At 44.2% G+C, this 17850-nt stretch overlaps 1 protein-coding gene across 2 annotated transcripts; it reads left to right on the forward strand.

Moving 5' to 3' along the window:
* Positions 1–76: 76 nt before the first annotated feature.
* On the forward strand, positions 77–17589 carry ugpa (UTP--glucose-1-phosphate uridylyltransferase). 2 transcript variants are annotated; one of them, NM_001140286.1, is given in 10 exon segments: positions 77–237; positions 2349–2464; positions 7243–7350; positions 14181–14366; positions 14575–14708; positions 15052–15349; positions 15966–16163; positions 16428–16670; positions 16827–16931; positions 17083–17589. In NM_001140286.1, coding segments are annotated over 9 exon segments (1479 nt in total). In that variant the 5' UTR covers positions 77–237; positions 2349–2365; the 3' UTR covers positions 17191–17589.
* Positions 17590–17850: the final 261 nt, after the last annotated feature.

Raw genomic sequence — 17850 nt, forward strand, 5'->3', positions numbered from 1 at the left:
CTCACCAATCGTTTGCCCTCATTAACTGGCCTGGCAAGAAGCCAACTTCGACATTTCCGGCTTTACTTTGGTGTTGCAAGAAGCCTGTCAAAAATAAATATACTCCTCAGGACAGTGAAAATGTACCTTTTAAAGTGTTAATTTGTCACTTGTTTCACAGGCCGAAACCCAGCTCGCTAAAGTAGCCAAGCACCTTGGAGTTCTTTGGTGGATTGATATCAAAATAATTATCGTCAGGTGGGTAGGCAATGCAATGAATTACGTTTGAAACATGTTGCGTGTGATGTAAATGCACGATTAGAGCCTTATAAACTAAACAATTGGCTGCTGGCATGGATATCTTCGTTGCTACCGCTGCTGCAGAATGGCTAACTTGCCCCTGCCACTTCGTCTCCAAATGTACAGTGGCATGTAGCCAAGATAGCGCATCGTGTGGCTAAAGTCAATCCAGGGTCAAATGAATCAATACAAATAATGTATGAACCGTACGCCAGAGTGCTAAACAGCCGCTTATCAACGGCGGGGTAGGACCAACCATGCTATAGAAGGGCTATGATGCTATTCAAGGAACCGCGTTATGGGGAAATGCGGGCAAATCTAACGTCACATTTTGCCCACGAATATGTGACGTATGGATCTGACCAGAGCTGCGTGTCCCATAATACATTAACTCCATATTAATTCCTAACTCTCTCGGCTGCATGTTGTGCTAAAGATTTACACGTAGGCACTGTAGCCTACATATATATTCATCGGACATATCAGCTGGCAAGCACTTATCAAATAACGTCATGCGTGTAACTTAGTTCCGTTAGTGAGATATTTAGCGATTGTTCCCTGCTAAGAGGGTTCGTCACTAACTACCACATCCACGAAGTCCAAAACCCCGTCTATTAAAAAAAAAAAAAAAATCTTAATAAAATATGATTTGAAATCTAACCTTAACCACACTGCAAATCTTATGCCTATCCTTAAATTAGCACCAAAAAGCAAAAAAAAAAAATGTTCAGGAATTTTGACGTCGTAGCCTATTTAGACTTTTGTGGTTGTGCTATCTAGTGGAAACCCTAGAGAGGTGGGAGAACTGAGAACAGTGCATTTGCACTGATGAGTGGTGTCTGGTTTACTGATGGATTGATACGTTGTTTCTTGGGACTGCAGTTCATAATTTCTCAAGCGCCAGCGGCTGTCGCTGGTATCTGGTGTCAAGTCATTGATGTTTATCTTTTATTGAATGACGTCTAATCTTTTCTGGCAAATTACTGAAGACTATCGAAGACTATAGGCTAGACTTTTGGGATCTTATTTGGATAAACTTTCTTGCCACATATTTTGTCATATGTCTGTTTTTGAAGGTACGTTTTCTCTACCTGTCTGGTAATGAGTCGGATGGCTACTTTCCTATTGCTATTGATTGCTCTTAACAGTTACCTTTTCCATGACTCTAAGTCACTTTTTGACTTCTCTTAGTTTGGAATGATTTCCACTTTTTGAAAGGCAGTGCATTCTTTTACTTATCTATTTTTCTGATGTCTTGAATTTAGGCTACTGATATACCGAGGATATAGATGTCAACACATCAGTATTATGCAATACTGGGAATTGCCAAATTAGGCTACCAATCTCTTAGTGGGGGATATTTTCATTTTAAGTGATTTGCATGTCAATTGTAACCAGAGCTTGGTTGCTGGTATTTTTATATAATTTTCTTAACGTAATACATCCTGTGTTGAACCACAGTTGACTGGTTCAATAATGGAGGGGCAGGTAGGCTAGCAGCGGTTAGGAACGTAACCACAATGTTGCTGGTTCGAATCCCCGAGCCGACTTGGTGAGAAATCGGTTTGTGCCCTTGAGCAACCCTAATTGCTCCTATAAGTCGCTCTGGACAAGCACGTTTGCTAAATTACTTACATTTTGATAATATTGACCCAATAGGCTTGACTTGTTCACGGTATAATGGATATAGGAAGAAAATGCTAGATGTCCATTAAAATAGATCCAATAAGCCAACACGTGGGTAGACATTTACATGGCATCATATGTAACCATGTTCCATTTCACTTATTGTAAAATAATGTGCTTGCTTGTGAATGACTACAAGCTGCCCTCGCTCATTAGAACACAGGCATGCAGTTGTTTCAAGAAGGCTGAACATCTTTAAACTGACCATTTTCTGTCTTTGATAGTTTTGAATGGTTCCTGCAGAATGAACAAACAAACTCCTTTTTTTTCTCTCTCTCCTTTGGCCTCATACTATTTCATTGTTTTGAATGGTTCAAGCAGACTGCATGATGAAATACCTCCTCTGTTGCTTTTTTTTCTCTCTCTCTCCTTTCTCCCGGCAGATCTCAGCAAGGCCGGGATGGCTGAGTTTCAGGAGAAGCTGCGGCTGCAGCATGAGACCTCCATGCACAAAGAGCTGGAGAAGCTGCTGGCCACAGCCAAGGGGGCTGAGCAGGAGGTGGGCCTGGGGTTTAGGAGTTTGGAGCGAGAGTACCTGGTGCATGTTTGTGGATCTAGGGGGGGTTGTTTTGGAAGAGTGAGGAAATGTCTTACCCTCCCAGAACTCAGTCCAGCAGGGCAACAGGATGGTGAATGACCTGTGTCTCTCTCAATGGGTCAAAGACAGATGCACACACTTCACGATTTCACAACATGGACTCGCTCTTTCTACCTCTTTCTGCTCCTCTCCCCATCTTTTCACCTCCCCACTCTTTGCCCCCTTGTTTACTTTAAGCCCCAGCAGGCTTGCTTTTAAACCCCTTCTCTATATGATGTAGGCCATACATTCCCACAGAAATCATTGTCACTTTTCATCACCACTTGAGCCCTCACCTTACAAAGCATCAGCTATTACCATGCCATCCAACAAGCACAGTGCACAACCCATCAAAACAACCCATTTGACCAGAAACTGGAAAGACAATTCTCCCTGCTTAGCAAACCGTTTGTATGCAGTTAGCATTGCTACTGCTAACTAAAGCATTGGCATGATGGCAAAAGCTTACAAGGTAAGCGTTCTCGCTCTGTAGAGTAAGTGGTTCATTTTTTTATGCTGCTCCTCGTTTCACTTGAAACACAACACATTAAAGTTAGACTGCGGGGGGGAGAAAACGCAATTAAAACCTACTGAGGAGACCGGAGGCTTTAGGAACGAACAGTGAGAGGAGCTAGGTGGGAGTTCTAATGATTACACCAATGGGGGCATTTAGAACACACTGAACCGTAACGTACATGAAAGCCATTAAGCAAATGTCAGAAAGGAGGGTTGCGGGCAGAATGCTTTGATTATAGGGAGTGGGCAGGAGAGGAGGAAAGTCTACGCTTCGCCAAACAGACTGCATCAACAGACTAGAGAAATAATGATGCACATCATTTGTAATAGAAATATTGAGTTCAGATGTAGCCTATATGACACATCAAAAAGTTTTTAACTGTGGATGCCATTATAGGATTGGTGAGGAAATGTAAATAGTCCGGTGGCCATTTTATTAATTGTTCAGCAGTCTTATGGCTTGGGGGTAGATGCTGTGAAAACCTCTACAGGACCGGTGGGTCTCCCGCGGGATGGTTGAGCTAACATAGGCTAATGCGATTAGCATGAGGTTGTAAGTAACAAGAACATTTCCCAGGACACAGACATATCTGATATTGACAGAAAGCTTAAATTCGTGTTAATCTAACTGCACTGTCCAATTTACAGTAGCTATTACAGTGAAATAATACCATGCTATTGTTTGAGGAGAGTGCACAGTTATGAACTGAAAGTTATTAATAAACCAATTAGGCACATTTGGGCAGTCTTGATTTAAACATTTTTTAACAGAAATACAATGGTTCATTGGATCAGTCTAAAACTTTGCACATTCACTGCTACCATCTAGTGGCCAAAATCTAAATTGTGCCTAGATTCATATATTGGCCTTTCTCTTGCATTTCAAAGATGATGGTAAAAAAAAGGTAGTTTTTTTCTTTGTATTATCTTTTACCAGATCTAATGTGTTACATTCTCCTACATTCCTTTCACATTTCTACAAACTTCAAAGCGTTTCCTTTCAAATGGTATAAAAAATATGCATATCCTTGCTTCAGGTCCTGAGCTACAGGCAGTTAGATTTGGGTAAGTAATTTTAGGCGAAAATTGAAAAAAAGGGTCTGCTTGCCGTGCGGTAGCAGAGAAAACAGTGTATGACTTGGGTGACTGGAGACTGACAATTTTTGGGGGCTTTCCTCTGACACCGCCTATTATATAGGTACTGGATGGCAGGAAGCTTGGCCCCAGGGATGTACTGGGCTGTATGCACTACCCTCTGTAGCGCCTTACGGTCAGATGCCGAGCAGTTGTCATACCAGGCGGTGATGCAACCAGTCAGGATGCTCTCGACGGTGCAGCTGTAAAACTTTTTGAGGATCTGGGGACCCATGCCAAATCTTTTCAGTCTCCTGAGGGGAGATTATAGTTCGTTGGTGATGTGGACACTAAGGAACCTGAAACTCTCGACCCGCTCCACTACAGCCCCGTCGATGTTAATGGGGGGCCTATTCGGATGCCTTTTCCTGTAGTCCATGATCAGCTCCTTTGTCTTGCTCACTTTGAGGGAGAGGTTGTTGTCCTGGCACCACACTGCCAGGTCTCTGACCACCTCCCTATAGGCTGTCTCATCATTGTCGGTGATCAGGCCTCTACACTGTTGTGTCGTCAGCAAACTTAATGATGGTGTTGGAGTCGTGTTTGGCCACACAGTCGTGGGTGAATGGGGAGTACAGTAGGGGACTAAGTACACACCTCTGAGGGGCCCCAGTGTTGAACGTGTTGTTGCCTACCCTTACCACCTGGGGGCGGCCTGTCAGGAAGTCCAGGATTCAGTTGCAGAGGGAGGTGTTTAGTCCCAGTAAACTTAGTGATGAGCTTCATGGGCACCACGGTGTTGAATGCATTCTCACATAGGTGTTCCTTTTGTCCAGGTGGGAAAGGGCAGTGTGGAGTGTGATTTGAGATTGCGTTATCTGTGGATCTGTTGGGGCGGTATGAGAATTGGAGTGGGTCTAGGGTATCCAGGGAGGATGCTGTTGATGTGAGCCATGACCAGCCTTTCAAAGCACTTCATGGCTGCTGATGTGAGTGCTACCGGGTGGTAATCATTTAGGCAGGTTACCTTTGCTTCCTTGGGCACAGGGACTATGGTGGTCTGCTTGAAACATGTAGGTATTACAGACTCGGTCAGAGAGAGGTTTAAAATGTCAGTGGAGACACTTGCCAGTTGGTCCGTGCATGCTAAGGGTACACGTCCTGGTAATCTGTCTGGCCCCGCGGCGTTGTGAATGTTGACCTGTTTTAAAGGTCTTGCTCACATTGGCTACCCTGAGCGTTATCACACAGTCGTCCAGATTAGCTGGTGCTCTCGTGCATGCTTCCACGTTGCTTGCCTTGAAGCGAGCATTAAAGGCATTTATCTCATCTGGTAGACTCGCGTCACTGGGCAGCTCGCGTCTGGGTTTCCCTTTGTAGTCTGTAATAGTTTTCAAGCCCTGCCACATCCGACGAGCGTCAGAGCCAGTGTAGTAGGATTTACCCCCCCAAAATCGAAAATGATAATTTGCACCAAAGTAGACATCATGCAAAACTACAAATCCCTGCAAGCTCCTGCACGTCATCTCTAGCTGACACCTTTGCTAACAGTTATTGTATCAATTTAAAACTTGCACAAGATATTTCACAGAATTGTAAATTTTTTATGGAATTAGCCAATTTATTCATTACTACATTTAGCTAACATTAGATAATTAATCCAGAGATTTTTACTCTTGCCTCGATTCGGCAGTCTCGTCCAGATCATGTCATTGGTAGTTCTTTATTATAGCCAAATTGGCAGCTAATAAGCGTTTCATTTTTTGGGGGTAAATAGAGGCAAATATATTGATAAAGTCACCTTGTCCTAGAGATTTACACGGTTAATAACACCATGTTCTTGTTTGTCCACTAGGTTTTATGACTCATACTGTGGTACTCTATTCCAGTACAAGCACACCTGATTCAAATGTTTTACTAATCATCAGGCTGACAGGAGATGTTGCTCAAGGAACTCTTCTGGGTCCTCTCATCTTCCTTTCAGTCATTGACAGCGCAGCCCGGGATATCGAAAGTAGGTGGAAATATGTTGATGATCTAAGTCTGGTCCCATGCCCTTTCCGGATCGAGGGCCAGGAGCTCAAAGTGTGTGATAGTGTGAACTTTTTTAGGGCTAATGGTACAGAAAGACTTAGAGTGGGGGCAAGCAGTTTGTAACTATGATAACCGAGAGCAACAGAAAACGTTTTGTCCTTCGCCGCCTTAAAAGGTTCCATGTGCCACAGGAAGACCTGGTTTGCATTTACACCGACTACAGACGCCCCACCCCTACAGACACAGCTCCCTGACCCAGTCTAGTGACCTGTAGCGTATTCAGAAGAGGGTTTGCCGCACCATCCTAGGAGGATAATCCAGTTATACTGAGGCACTTCAGACCCTGTCCCTAACCTGGCTTCATGTAAGACGGACACAACTCTACACTGACTTCGCTGTCAGCCTCCTAAAATCTCTATTCCGAGACTGGCTAACCCCTGACTGAATCACAGTGACAGGCAGGAACACCTGCAGCCAAAACATTTGAGTCATTTAGCAGACGCTCTTATCCAGAGCGACTTACAGTAGTGAATGCATACATTTCATACATTTTTTTATTTTTTCTGTGCTGGCCACCCGTGGGAATCGAACCCACAACCCTGGCGTTGCAAACACCATGCTCTACCAACTGACTATACCAAAGTCTAGTTTACCAATCCCATATTTCTGTTCGTTGATTCATTATTCTCTTTAAGACCACAGGACATTATTGATTTTGATTTTTGTCAACGAAAAATGTTGCTCGTGTCCATTAATATTTGGTATGCTCATGGATTTGTGTTGACTGCTATATGAGTGTAATAAATAAAAAAAATCGCCCCCCAAAAAATCAAGCCCTTTTGTTAGTTGAATCAGGTGTGCTGGTTCTGGAATACATCAAATAAGTGGAGTTGGCTGAAGTTACTAGAGGTTTGGGAGACAGTGATTTAGGCTTTAGTAATGTTACGATTTCAAACGTGTCGGTATTTTATCAAGCTATGTTTTGCGTGTGAATTGGATGCTATAATGTATTCATAATGTGGATGTTGATCATTTGCGTCCATGCAGAGACTGATCCTTGGCACTTTCTGTTTCAGATTTCCAAAAAGGACTTTGAGGGTTTTAAGAACCTCTTCCACAGATTCCTCCAGGTGAAAGGACCCTCTGTGAAATGGGACAAGATTCACAAGCCCCCAGAGGATCTGGTGAGTAGTTAGGTTTTAACCCTGGTTAAAAGCTCAGGCATTCGTTATTTGCATAAGAACTTACAAGACATTGTCATACAGATCAGCCTGTCTAAAAATGGTTCCCTTCCTTACCATTGGAAATCCATTGTTTCTGCAGGTGTAGACCCTCTTGTACAAGGGATTATTTGACCTGTTTCTTTTATTTTTAACAAAGTCTTTGTTGCGTATTTAGTGCTAGTCCACAAACTAGGGTCTCAGAAACACTGTTTTGAGTGTAGCATCTCTGTGTATGTTGGGTGAGATTAGATCTGTAGGCCAAAGCCCTCTTCTACAATGAACATCTGAGCAGATAGATGCCAACGCGGCCCCTTTGAACTGAACATGAGAGCTGTAGAGTTAGTGGCTGTCGTGTGACACTGGCTCTATGGGGGCAGAATGTTGTGGTCCTGTCGTCCTGCAGCATACCAGGGGAGAGTCTGGGACAGAAAGCCAAGTGTTGTGTTTCCTCCACTGGGACGGCAGCCAGGTGCCAGTACACCAACCCCCCCCCATCCTCTCCCAGCTGACTGGAACATGTGAGGCTCCAGTCAGAGAGGGAGTGTTACAGCTGAAGGGTCACTGGGGCGTGGGCTTTTTCCCGAGTCTAAATGTCTACGAACTTAGCGTTTTGAGTAGTGCTGGTCAAGAGACTGTGCCTATGGTGACAGGAGGTAGACTCCGTTAAAGGAAGGAGGGGGGGGCGTTTCAGGGAGACCTGGGCTGGAACCACTGACCCATAGAACACTTAGGCCACATACAGGAAGGCTACATCCAGTTGGTATATAGATGCACACACTTGTTTGAGTCTGTACATCCCCAAGCTCGTGAAGCCCACAGATTATGAGTACGTAGTAAGGGATGGAAACAAGCACCCCGCACCAACAGAACTGAAACGAGGTAACTAGATCCAAGAACAGAGTGTGTAGCTATGGGCCAAAGCCAGCCAGCTATTTATCACCCGGGTGACATTTCAGTATCTCAGAGCCTGACACCCCCCCCCTCTTTCTGAAATAACCCCCGGCTCATAGGTTACCTTATAAATAGACTGACCTCTCCAGCATTCGAAAGCACAGCCTTGAGGGAGCAGGATTCTGGCCTGGAGGATTCTGGCCTGGGGTGGTATTTGGCTTACCCTGCCCCGAACCCACCTCGTGGGTGTGCATGGGTGGGTGTGCAGGCCTATCTGCTCTAGCAGCCTCACTCTAGGACCGTCTTAACACCGTCTTGTTTTTTGGGACGTGGTTCATGGTCACGACCGTAAGGTTAGGATTAAGGAACTTGAAACCGTATCTGGACTCGTTCCCCACTTCTGACAGACACAGGTCACCTTGGAGACCTTGAGTTTGAAATTGTTAAGTTCAAACAACTGTTTTAAGTTCTTATGAGTTCAATCTCATCATGTTGTAGTTCTCCTTGTTATCGACTGAAGCTGTATGGCTCTGAAAGGGTTAATCGTTTACCCTTATGCAACACATCTGCACAATATTGACTTGTGAGTTCATGTACCTAAATTGAGTGAATCTCCCCAAAACAAGTCCATGTAAAGTGTTTTTCTATTATCCGATAGATACGGTCTGCTTCTCTACCAGATTCTCCATTCCCTCCCAGATATGCAATCGCTTCATCGCCAAGGACACACAGTATCTGCAAAACGCAAAGCTTTTGCTCTTAGGTCAATATTGCTTGTTTTGCAGAGATTGACTGTTTGAAGTCCATGGCTGCTAGGAAGCCTGAAAATACACCTTGAGTTTGCGTTCTCAATATTTAGTTGTTCTAATGCTTTGTTGGCTAGCTAAGTGCTTGGAATGAACCCTACATTTTGAGTAGCCTAGTGAATAATAACGGCCCAAGAATGGAACCTTGTGGCACTACAGTATTTATAGGAAGCATTTCAGACATTGTACCATCAACCTGTACACTTTGATTTGATAGTTTTCCACATTCTAAAAGAGATTATTCTGGTTCTTTTCTGTTTCACTTTAGTAAAACTCTAACTTTGCCTTATAATTAAGTGCTATGTTTCACTTCTCTAAATCTAGTCCAGTCTGTTGCCAGATCGGATTGTATTACTTTGGCCCAAACCACATTTTGTTCATGAATAAACTCTGTTAGATCCCCAGAAAACCCATGGATTGTCTCAACCCTTATGAGTTTGAGCGGCTGAAATCCTCTTGAAAGACCACACAGGAAGCCTTGCTCATCACATTTTCTAAAAATCAGTTTCAAATAATGGGTGGTTTCGTCTTTGTAAAGGGAACCACGTAGCTCACAATAAAAGTAACCTCTTTTTGTCGTTGAGAGTAATGGCACTTCACCTCAATAGCCCAGACTTGGGTAAACGCATCTTACTGTGCTGTGTTATGACTGACGATGGAGAATCCACACCTTCAGATGCTGTGTGGTCTTGACTCCAACACAGCCATGAGAGACTATTGTGTGTTGGAAAGGATCCCCCATAAGGTAAGAAACATTGGTATGCCTTCGAGAGCAAAATATTGATGGTGATGGAATTAGTCATTAGAAAATGATTTGGTTACTTCTCTCTTGATCTTTTGAGACTCTTGAGATATCTTGATTAGGGCCTGGAAAGGAAACAAAACACAAAGCATATTTAAATTATTTAGGAAAATGGCCCTAATGTTGGAAACAAACATCATTATGTTGTCCTCAGTCACAAGTATTTATTTTTCAAGCTATAACACACCATATTCTACATACAGCAGGTTTTAAAGGACCAAAGTGCTTGTTCTGTTTCGTGGAAAAAATATCGCAATACTGGTATCTTCCCCAGTGGCGTGTATTCATGGATGCCAAGGGAAGCCAGGCGCACCAAAATGTTTTACCAACATTTCCTTCAATTCGCAAGAGGCTGAATGTATCTCACCAGAGAAAGCATCCGAGCGAGCAAAATAGTGCCCCTCTTGTCTCTGTGTAGACCATCTATCTATCCGATGCTGTCTGGTCAAAAAGAGTATGACATTGTTGCTGCCCGTAGCATTGAATGCAAGGGAAGCAAGCATTTGGCCTCCCTTGATAAAAAAAAAAAAAAAAAGAAAGTATAAAATAATAGCCAGTCAGCGAACTCAACTGTGAATGGTCCTGGCGCACCAAAAAGTGTCAAGGGAAGTCAGTTTGGAACTTTCTTCACTCCAATTACATCAAGAGCAATACATCATTGACAGAAACCACTTGAATTGTTGCGTTGTCCTCCAGTGGCTGGCTAGCTAGCTAAAATGGATCCTTTTCTATACTGAACAAAAATATAAACGCAACGTGCCACAATTTTACTGAGTTGCAGTTAATATAAGGAAATCCGTTAATTTAAATAAATAAATTAGGCTCTAATCTATGGATTTTACATGAATGGGCAGGGGCACAGCCATGGGTGGGCCTGGGAGGGCATAAGCTCACCAACTTGGGAGCCAGGACCTGCCAATCAGAAGGGCTTTATTACAGACAGAAATACTCCTCAATTTCATCAGCTGTCCAGATGGCTGGTCTCAGACGATCCTGCAGGTGAAGAAGCCGGATGTGGAGGTCCTGGGCTGGCATGATTATATGTGGTCTGCAGTTGTGAGGCTGGATGGACGTACTGGCAAATCCTCTAAAACGATGTTGGAGGTGGCTTATGGTAGATTAATTAACATTCAATTCCCTGGCAACATCTCTGGTGACATTCCTGCAATCAGCATGCCAATTGCACGCTCCCTCAATACTGGAGAGATCTGTGGCATTTTGTTGTGACACAACTGCACATTTTAGAGTAGCCTTTTCTTGTCCCCAGCACAAGGTGCACGTGTACAACGATCCTGCTGTTTAATCAGCTTCTTGATATGCCACACCTGTCAGGTGGATGGATTATCTTGGCAAAGGATAAATTATCACAAACAGGAATGTAAACAAATTTGTCCACAAAACTTGAGAAGCTTTATGTGCATATGGAAAATGTCTGGAAGGTTTTATTTCATCTAATTAAACATGAGACCAACACTTTACATGTTGCGTTTATATTTCTGTTCGGTGTAAATTAGCCATGGATGGAGATTTGGACTTGTGGTTTTACTTAATTCTCCATACTAGCCAATGATTATAACGCCGATTCTGATCCAACCATAAATTCATACATTGTGCTCCATTTCTATACAACTGTCAGCAACAGATGCGTCTGAAATGGCCGAATCCACTAATTTGAAGGGGTGTCCACATACTTTTGTATCACGGTCGCAAGGCAAATGAACTAACAGGTTATAGAGCAAACAACGCAATTATCACAACACATAGGTTGTAATGACATTTAATCTTGATGTGACTTTCTGACATGAGGTCTTGGATATCGTAGAGTTTGGGCCAGTCTTTGGTAATGTCAAAATGGTGACCAACATGAATATTTAGCCTAAATGTTGTTTGTTACAATATTTGTTTTACTAAAGGTCAGCTATTTAGCTCAGGAGAATCCTTCCTGAAGATTATTTTAGCCTGTATGTCTGAGGGAAGTAGAATGACCCGGCTCTCCAGACTTCTATTCATTTAAAAGGGGCTATAGTTGTGGCGATAATCAGCCTAGTGGTTGAGCTAGAAAAGGGTTTTGAACCCTCTACCACCTAACAACAACTCACGTGAGGTGTTTTCCTAAGGAGTTCCTGTGTCTTACACGTTGCTTTGTGTATTTTCCAATAGTCCATACGCACTGAATACAGTACACACTGTGAAGCAATAATTGGGGTTTGTTGAGAGAAGTGCGTAGTCTGCCTCCGCTGTAGCCTATAGGGCCGGTTTCCCAGACCGTAAGCCTAGTCGTAGACTAGTAAGAAGTAGCCCACCACTACCAATGGTGAATCTCCATTGAACATTTTTTTTAGTACCGGACTAGGCTTTCTCCTAACCTGTCTGGTCCTGGGGAACACTGCTCATAGCATTGGGATATTAAATTATAGGCTAGCTTTGAAAATGGCCTATTGTGGGTGTATCTGTGGGAAGACATTGTCAAGATACTCTGAAGATTCCTTCATGGTCGCACTCTCGTCTCAATGGTTCGTCTCGTGAAAGTGTGAGCAGTAAGGAAGAGGATGAGGCCTGGCTGCCTGTTACCATGCCAACTCTGAAACGGTAGCCTCCCTCCGACGGTGCAGGAAGTGTGTGGAAACGTAGAGCAGGAAGTGTCCTCGCACTCTCCTGCGTCTGCCTATGCATGTGAGGAGGATGGTGATGGGAGGGAGGTAAAGTAAGATGTGTCTGTATGTGAGTTGAAGGCAGTGTAACGGATTGCGTAAAAGGTCTTGAGTGTGACACACACACACACACACACACTCTATATTTACTCCTTGTACAACACGAGGACAAAAAGGACATCTGTCATCTTTCCATTTGCCAACAGCGGGGCCAGTAAAGGCCAGAGGGCCTGTTCATTGTCCCCTGGGAATTATTCTAAATGACGAAGTACAGGAAAGGAAATTCAAATGGTTAATTATACCCACAAAGTCTGACTATACCCCATCTAGCTTACTGTATTCAGCTCACAGTAAAACATACCATATTAACAGTTTGCCCTTTTCAATTATGTAGGCTACCGCTGTACCTTGATCTAGGCCTACAACAATTCAAGTTTTTCCTATTGGACAAATGATGTATAAAGTTACTCCAGGCTTTCAGTTACTGCATGTTTAAAAGCTCACCCAGTGTGGTAACACATTAAATGCATTTTCTCTGCTTTTCTCCCACAAGTCATTGCTTTGTATTTCACCCCGATGTGCTGTTAATCAAGCTCAGCTAGCCAATTTTACCCTTTAAAAACGTATTTTAAAATGTGTTTTTCTGTATCAATCCCACGATATGTTGGTTGTAGGCCTGAATGTTTTGTGGGTTTGTTGCATTTTATAGGACAAGTGGGAGCATGGACACAAGCAACACATTGCGATGCCAACGAACGCTTGAATAAATAAGCTCTCTACCTTGACATATGCCTACTGATAGTTCAATGGCTATTTCTGGACCTTCAAGAGGATCCTCTGATCAATGTTTTTCATTTGGCATGAAGATACAGTATGTAATGTTTATACACGAAAAAACGTAGGCCAGATACATAGTTATCAGTGGTAAAGGATGGACGCTGGTGTTAAACACACTTTGCTACAGCCTTTGTGGCTGTCCTTCCTTCGTCCGGGGCGAATTGGGGGGGGTATTTTCTGTAGGGGTGTTTTGTTCTCCCCTCAGTCTCTGTGTGAGGATGTACTTTAGCTCCACCGCTCTGGGTTTTGTCAGCTGTTGCCATGGCTTCACTGAGTAGCACTGTTACATAAGGGGTTTGGAGTGATGCCAGCTCCCCCCATTTCTCTCCAACCCTCCTACGCTCCAAAACAAGAGCAACCCCAATACTGCCCCCAAGCTGTCAACTGCTGAACTGAAGAGCCAACATCAATGGTCACTTTCAGCTTTCACAGGGATTGATATAAAGGGTTTCCCTGTTACCCGGGGCAAGTGAACTGAGCAGTCGGCAAGTTGAGTCTTCTCTGTGGTTACCCCATTGGACAGGTGAATTATTTTATTGAAAACGACCAAACCGCAAAGAATACCTGTAGCCTTAACTGATATTTCTGGACCCTCCATTGTTTAATAGAAAATCCATCAATTTATGTCATTTCTGTGTAACTTACTTACTACTTTGTTAATGGATGAACGTGTGGCCTGCACTGAAGCGTTCTAACATTGCCAGTCTGTGTGTAAACAGCTTTACATTTCTGGGCAAGTGATAATCTTCAGGCTACTCCTAGTATCTGACCTCTGACCTGTACCTCTTTCCCTCCCTGTTGCAGATCCACCCCTATGACAAGATCAAGGCCCAGGTGCTGCCGGACAGCGTGGCGGCCAGCCTCAACAAGCTGGTGGTGGTCAAGCTCAACGGAGGCCTGGGCACCAGCATGGGCTGCAAGGGCCCCAAGAGTGTCATCAGTGTCCGCAATGAGAACACCTTCCTGGACCTCACCGTCCATCAGATAGAGGTAGAGGATACTGTAATCTACCATTTTTGGTTCGAGTGAAAATAACACTTAATAAGTTATCAGAATATTCAGTACGAGCCAGAATGTTAACTAGAGCTAGTTATTGTAGTACTAGATATTCCTATTTCTACATTCAACATCATTTATGATGAAATGACAAACTATTTGGGAGCCAAACTCCCGTCGTAAAAATGCCTCCCCCTCTCAGCACTTAAACAAGACATTCAACGTGGACGTGCCTCTGGTTCTCATGAACTCCTTCAACACAGACGAGGACACCAAGAAGATCCTGCAGAAGTACACACACCACCGGGTGCACATCCACACTTTCAACCAGAGCAGGTAACACACGCCTACAGAAATATACACATGGGTTGTGTTCAGCAGGGCACACTGTTTTAAAGCGTTTTTGCAATGTAAAATCCTAATGAGCATTGCTCTTGGACAAGTTCAGGTACATTCCTGTTTCAAACCATTTTCTCTGTACTGGACATGATCCTGTTCTATTACGATCCTCAACTCTTTCCTGAACATCCTCTCCTTTTTACACCCATCCATCTCTTCTCCATTTCCCTCTCTTCCTCACTTGACAGGTTGTCATTGTAAATAAGAATCAATTCTCATTGACTTACCTGTGTAGATAAAGGTAAATAACATTATTAAAACTCTCCTCCTGCCCCTCTAGATACCCGAGGATCAACAAGGAGTCCCTACTGCCCGTGGCTAAGGACCTGGGGGTGCACGGCGACCACGGCGACGCCTGGTACCCGCCCGGCCACGGCGACATCTACGCCAGCTTTTACAACTCCGGCCTGCTGGACCAGCTGATCGCCGCGGGCAAGGAGTACATCTTTGTGTCCAACATAGACAACCTGGGCGCCACCGTGGACCTGTTCATCCTCAACCACCTGATGACGCAACCCAAAGACAAGCGCTGCGAGTTCATCATGGAGGTCACGGACAAGACCCGCGCAGACGTCAAGGTGAGCAGAGGTTTGTGTGCTAGCTAGAAGCAGGCAAGGTGAGCAGAGGTTTGTGTGCTAGCTAGAAGCAGGCAAGGTTAGCAGAGGTTTGTGTGTTAGCTAGAAGCAGGCAAGGTTAGCAGAGGTTTGTGTGCTAGCTAGAAGCAGGCAAGGTTAGCAGAGGTTTGTGTGCTAGCTAGAAGCAGGCAAGGTTAGCAGAGGTTTGTGTACTAGCTAGAAGCAGGCAAGGTTAGCAGAGGTTTGTGTGCTAGCTAGAAGCAGGCAAGGTTAGCAGAGGTTTGTGTGCTAGCTAGAAGCAGGCAAGGTTAGCAGAGGTTTGTGTGCTAGCTAGAAGCAGGCAAGGGGTACTGATGGTTTTATTTTCTCCCTGGTGGTTCATTAAATTGTTAATGTCGCTGATGGTCAGAGTCCTCACCTCGGCAGTATTTGGGGACCTTGGGGCTAAAGATTTAAGACCGTTTAAAAAGAGTGATAAAGGTAGAGGATGAAAAGATCATGATGAAAGTGACTTCCCTACAATTGTATGATCCGTATTGTACCTCAATGTAAAACGGCATACAGCCTTCCATTTCCTGACTGCTCACGGTTCTGCCACGCCTCTCAATCTCCTCCGCAGGGTGGGACACTGATCCAGTACGACGACAAGCTGCGTCTGCTGGAGATAGCCCAGGTGCCCAAAGCCCACGTGGATGAGTTCAAGTCGGTCACCAAGTTCAAGATCTTCAACACCAACAACCTGTGGATCTCCCTGGCCGCCATTAAGAGGCTGCACGAGCAGAACGCCATGGACATGGAGATCATCGTCAACCCCAAGGTGAGAGGACAGATGAAAGGAGAGCCTTAAAATGAAAACTGTCTGGTATCTATCTTCAGTGGGTTTAGTTCATAGCCATGTTTTAGGGTTTCCTTTGAAATTTACTCTTAACCATCCCATTTTATATGAATTCATATTTTTCAGATGGCTGTCAACCATGGCCTGGAGTGACTCAACTACGATTAAATTTGCATCACTTTGTAATAGCCGCCACAAGCTCACTGAACGCTAGCACCAATTACCCTTCAACTACCTCTTCCCCAGACGCTGGACGGTGGTCTGAACGTGATCCAGCTGGAAACAGCGGTGGGCGCTGCTATCAAGGCCTTCGACAACGCCCTGGGCGTCAACGTGCCCCGTAGCCGCTTCCTTCCCGTCAAGACCTCGTCGGACCTGCTGTTGGTCATGTCCAACCTCTACAGCCTGGACGCCGGCTCGCTCACCATGAGCAAGAAGAGGGAATTCCCCTCCACGCCACACGTCAAGCTGGGCAGCTCTTTCACCAAGGTAATGAAAGCAAAATGTAGATTCATGCATTTTGCCGAGTCATTATGGCAGACATTTTGATTTTATATATATTTGTGTGGGTCTTTTTTTATTTATATATTTCATGGTTTGAATATGTTCTTGACACTATATAAAAGTGACCTGTTCTGGTTGCAGGTCCATGACTTCCTGATGAGGTTTGAGAGCATCCCAGACATGCTAGAACTGGATCACCTGACAGTGTCAGGAGACGTCACCTTCGGAAAGAACGTCTCTCTCAAGGTAAAGGCTTCATACCCAAAATGGTACCTCATTCCTATTGCATAGTATTTACTTGGAATACAGAAGATTGATACTGGGCTAGTTTTGCTTGACATCTCTCGATGTTTTGTGTGTTACATTTGTCTACGTCCCCTCACGATCCATTCCACAGGGAACTGTCATCATTATTGCCAATCACGGAGATAGGATTGATATTCCTGCCGGAGCGGTGCTGGAAAACAAGATTGTATCTGGCAACCTGCGCATCCTCGACCACTAAGGCCTTCAGGACACAGACGAGACTCAAGGCCAAGATCAAACTATACCTAGGACTGTTGCAGAGCAAGAAAGACACAGGGTGCCGTTCCACAGTTCAAGGTTATCTGTGATCCACCATTTCAGATAGTCTTTCTTCGTAAGCTGCAGATAGTTTATCGCAATCAGGGTCATTTTAAAATCAGCTTAAAATGGATGGGATGGTTCAGCACACCATGCAAACACAAGGCTTCCGTTGGAAGCGAAAGCTGTTAGAGGGTTCTAAGGCGGCGTTTACACAAGCAGCCCGATTCAGAAATTTTTCCCAATTATTGGCAAAAGAGATCAGAATTGGGCTGCCTGTGTAAACAGCCTCTGTTGCAAATTCTGAGCCAACTAACGTGAATAAAGTGCAGTATGGATTCAAAGTGTCTGTCTTTGATTTTAAAACTAGAAAATCAAAGGTGCGGCCTCAAGTGCACATCAATAGTCTATTGCAGTGCACTACAACCCTAAACTGTTTCTAATAATTATCTAGTTGATAAACTGAATCGGGTTAATTACAACTGGGGTTGGAGCAAAAACCTGCAACAGGGTTGGAGAGCCCTGGTCCTCTCGTAATGAATGCATCTCAATTTAAGATTCTGGGTGCATGAAGTCTAGCGGCTTCCTCAGACAAATAAGG

Source organism: Salmo salar, chromosome ssa12 (assembly GCF_905237065.1).
Source record: "Salmo salar chromosome ssa12, Ssal_v3.1, whole genome shotgun sequence".
NCBI classification, from domain to species: Eukaryota; Metazoa; Chordata; class Actinopteri; order Salmoniformes; family Salmonidae; genus Salmo; species Salmo salar.

Excerpts from the sequence above, each read along its gene's own strand:
- ugpa (XM_014131112.2), top strand. Across the intron at positions 15,350-15,965 it reads AGACCCGCGCAGACGTCAAG|GGTGGGACACTGATCCAGTA; the intron begins GTGAGCAGAGGT and ends TCTCCTCCGCAG. Across the intron at positions 16,164-16,427 it reads AGATCATCGTCAACCCCAAG|ACGCTGGACGGTGGTCTGAA; the intron begins GTGAGAGGACAG and ends CCTCTTCCCCAG.